The 2,856-nt window shown below is 38.0% G+C and overlaps 1 protein-coding gene across 1 annotated transcript; it reads left to right on the top strand.

Annotated features, from left to right (window-relative positions):
- Nucleotides 1-754: 754 nt before the first annotated feature.
- Nucleotides 755-1,841, top strand: LOC121858990 (glycine-rich cell wall structural protein-like). Its single transcript, XM_042355645.1, has 2 exons — nt 755-783; nt 1,065-1,841. Exons 1-2 carry the CDS (start codon nt 781-783, stop codon nt 1,542-1,544), a joined length of 483 nt encoding a protein of 160 aa, XP_042211579.1. The 5' UTR covers nt 755-780; the 3' UTR covers nt 1,545-1,841.
- The last annotated feature ends 1,015 nt before the right edge of the window (nt 1,842-2,856 follow it).

Below are 2,856 nucleotides of genomic sequence, written 5' to 3'. Positions count from 1 at the left end.
ATACTCTTATTCATTGATGCAAACTTTGACGCTAATACTGATTAACAATACACTAATAATGATGTTAACGCTGATGCTAATTCTTATGCTAACATTAACAACAATATTAGCTTACATTGAAGTTTACATTAACGAAAACATTAACACTAACATTGATGGTATCATTTGCGCAAACATTTGGTATACGCCATGTAAACACACCCCAAGGCTCAAGTTATGAGAGTAATATCATATCAACAATATGTAGTAAATGACTAAAAGATGACCCGTGACCATTACTAAATCCTGGTGTCAATATAGGCATACCACCTTTAAGGTTTAATTGCATAATTAACGCATTTCATTTCATTTAAGGGAAACTATATAAAGCAAGTATGCGAAAGGAGCGAAATAATGGAGACTAGGGGTGGTCATTTTCAATCTTTCAGGCTGCATAATTGGTTGAGTCAAATGAACATAACGATATTTAAAAAAAAATGCATTTAAAAAATATTGTAAGGATTTGATATTACACGACAGGAATCCATACCGTCAAAGAGCAGAACACCATAAAATTTAATCCCACAGAGTATTTCATTTAAGTTGAAAGTCCAAAACATATGCAGTAGGTAGGTACATCAAATAACGTATTGTTTATCTAACGAACATGATAATTGGAGCTTAACTGAGTGATGAGGAAACAGTCATGCAGTCAGCTATCACCTGAGGGAGGTATAAAAGCTCTCAGCCATACACCTCTTCATCCAGTCAACAACTGAACTTGATCCTCCCAACATCAGTATGGTAAGACATAATTTATTAAGTAATTTACAGCAGTTGCTGGTACAGGTGAATGTATAGTTCAGGACAGATTTAAAAATTATATTATGAGCAAATGGTGTACAGGTTCATTATAGTAAAGTCTGTACTGAAGAAAACTGTATATCAAAGAAAGTAAACAAATTTCATGTTTTATGCACATAAATAAACAATACCCTTCTTCGTTTGGCAAAAGAACTTATTTGTAATACTATTTAATTCATGAGAATAACTTACTAATATTATTTTATCTCTGACAATTTCAGAAGCTGTTGTTAGTGACCTTGGTGGTGGGGATCCTGGCTGTGACCAGTCTCGCCAAGCCAGATGGGCATGGAAGTGGCGGCGGTAGCGGAGGAGGGTATAGTGGTGGTGGTGGTGGTGGCCATGGAGGTGGTGGTGGAAGCGGTTATAGTGGTGGTGGAGGCGGATATAGTGGTGGCGGAAGAGGTAAAAGTGATGGCGGTGGCGGTTATCGTGGCTCAGTCGGCGGTGGTGGCGGTTATGGTGGCTCCAAAAGTGGCAGCGGTGGGTATGGTAGCTCCAGCGGTGGTGGCGGAGGGTATGGTGGTTCCAGTAGCAGCGGTGGTGGGTATGGCAGCTACAGCGGCGGTGGTGGTGGGTATGGTGGCTCAAGCGGCGGCGGTAGCGGTGGTTATGGGGGTTCAAGTAGCGGCGGTGGCTACGGCAGTGGCGGCTCCGGAGGTGGCGGTTATAATGGTGGCGGTGGAGGTTATGGAAAATAAATGTAAACATAAAGAAATGAGACACACCAGTACTAAGTTTCATGAATTCTTCTTCGTCAGTTTGTGTCTCGTGATTCTTGTGTAGTAATAATAAAACTTAAACGACTGTGAAAATAACTTTGATTGACACCAACTTCACTCTCCTGACATCGTTTACCAAGAGTAATGCAAAAGCAAATAAACTGTAGAATTTGATGGTTAATTTTACTGGCAGGTAAATTAAAGTTAGTTTTCATATTGCTAACATTCTGTCTAATATATATTTGGAATATTTTATCAATCTAGTTTTCCACTGTTTGCAGCCTGTGCTTTGTTTCTTTCATATTTCCAGATTTCTTACTTATTATATATATATATATATATATATATATATATATATATATATATATATATATATATATATATATATATATATATATATATATATATATATATATATATATATATATATATATATATATATATATATATATATATATATATATATATATATATATATATATATATATATATGCTGATAACCACAAGGAAAAAGAAAACACGAAGTTCGTACCCGCTTTCGTGTAATTCACATCTTCAGGGGTGAGTACAAACTGTACAGTCTGTACTCACCCCTGAAGATGTGAATTACACGAAAGCGCTTGGGAACTTCGTGTTTTCTTTTTTCCTTGTGGTTATCAGCATATACCTGGATCACGCGCACCTACAGTGCGTTAATGTTCGAAATAAGGCAGAGTATTGCGTTTTATATCTAGAAGTGTAAGTAACAAGAGTGCAGAGGTCTTATTGCAACTGTATCTTGCGCTAGTCAGGCCGCACCTGGATTATGCGGTTCAGTTCTGGTGCCCCTATTATAGAATGGATATAAATTCACTAGAGTCGGTGCAGCGAAGAATGACAAAAATGATTCCGGGACTTAGAAACCTTCTATATCGGGATAGGTTAAAGAAACTAAACTTGCATTCCCTAGAAAGACGAAGGGTGCGGGGAGATATGATAGAAGTATTTAAGTGGGTGAAAGGAATCAATAAAGGGGATATAGATAAAGTTCTTATAATATCCGAGCAGGATAGGACTCGGAGCAACGGATTCAAGTTGGATAAGTGTAGGTTTAGGAGGGAGATAGGAAGAAACTGGTTCACAAATAGGGTGGTGGACGAGTGGAACAAGCTTAGCAACTTTGTAGTAAGTGCGGGAACTCTGGAAAGTTTCAAAATGAGGCTAGATAGATTCATGGATGATAGAGAGTGGTAGTAATTCTCGACAGGAGCTGACATGCACAGGCCAACCGGCCTATTGCAGACTCCTTATT

The sequence above is a fragment of the Homarus americanus genome, unplaced genomic scaffold (assembly GCF_018991925.1).
Source record: "Homarus americanus isolate GMGI-L3 unplaced genomic scaffold, GMGI_Hamer_2.0 scaffold19347, whole genome shotgun sequence".
NCBI lineage: Eukaryota > Metazoa > Arthropoda > Malacostraca > Decapoda > Nephropidae > Homarus > Homarus americanus.
This window is presented reverse-complemented; position numbering and strand designations above follow the sequence as displayed.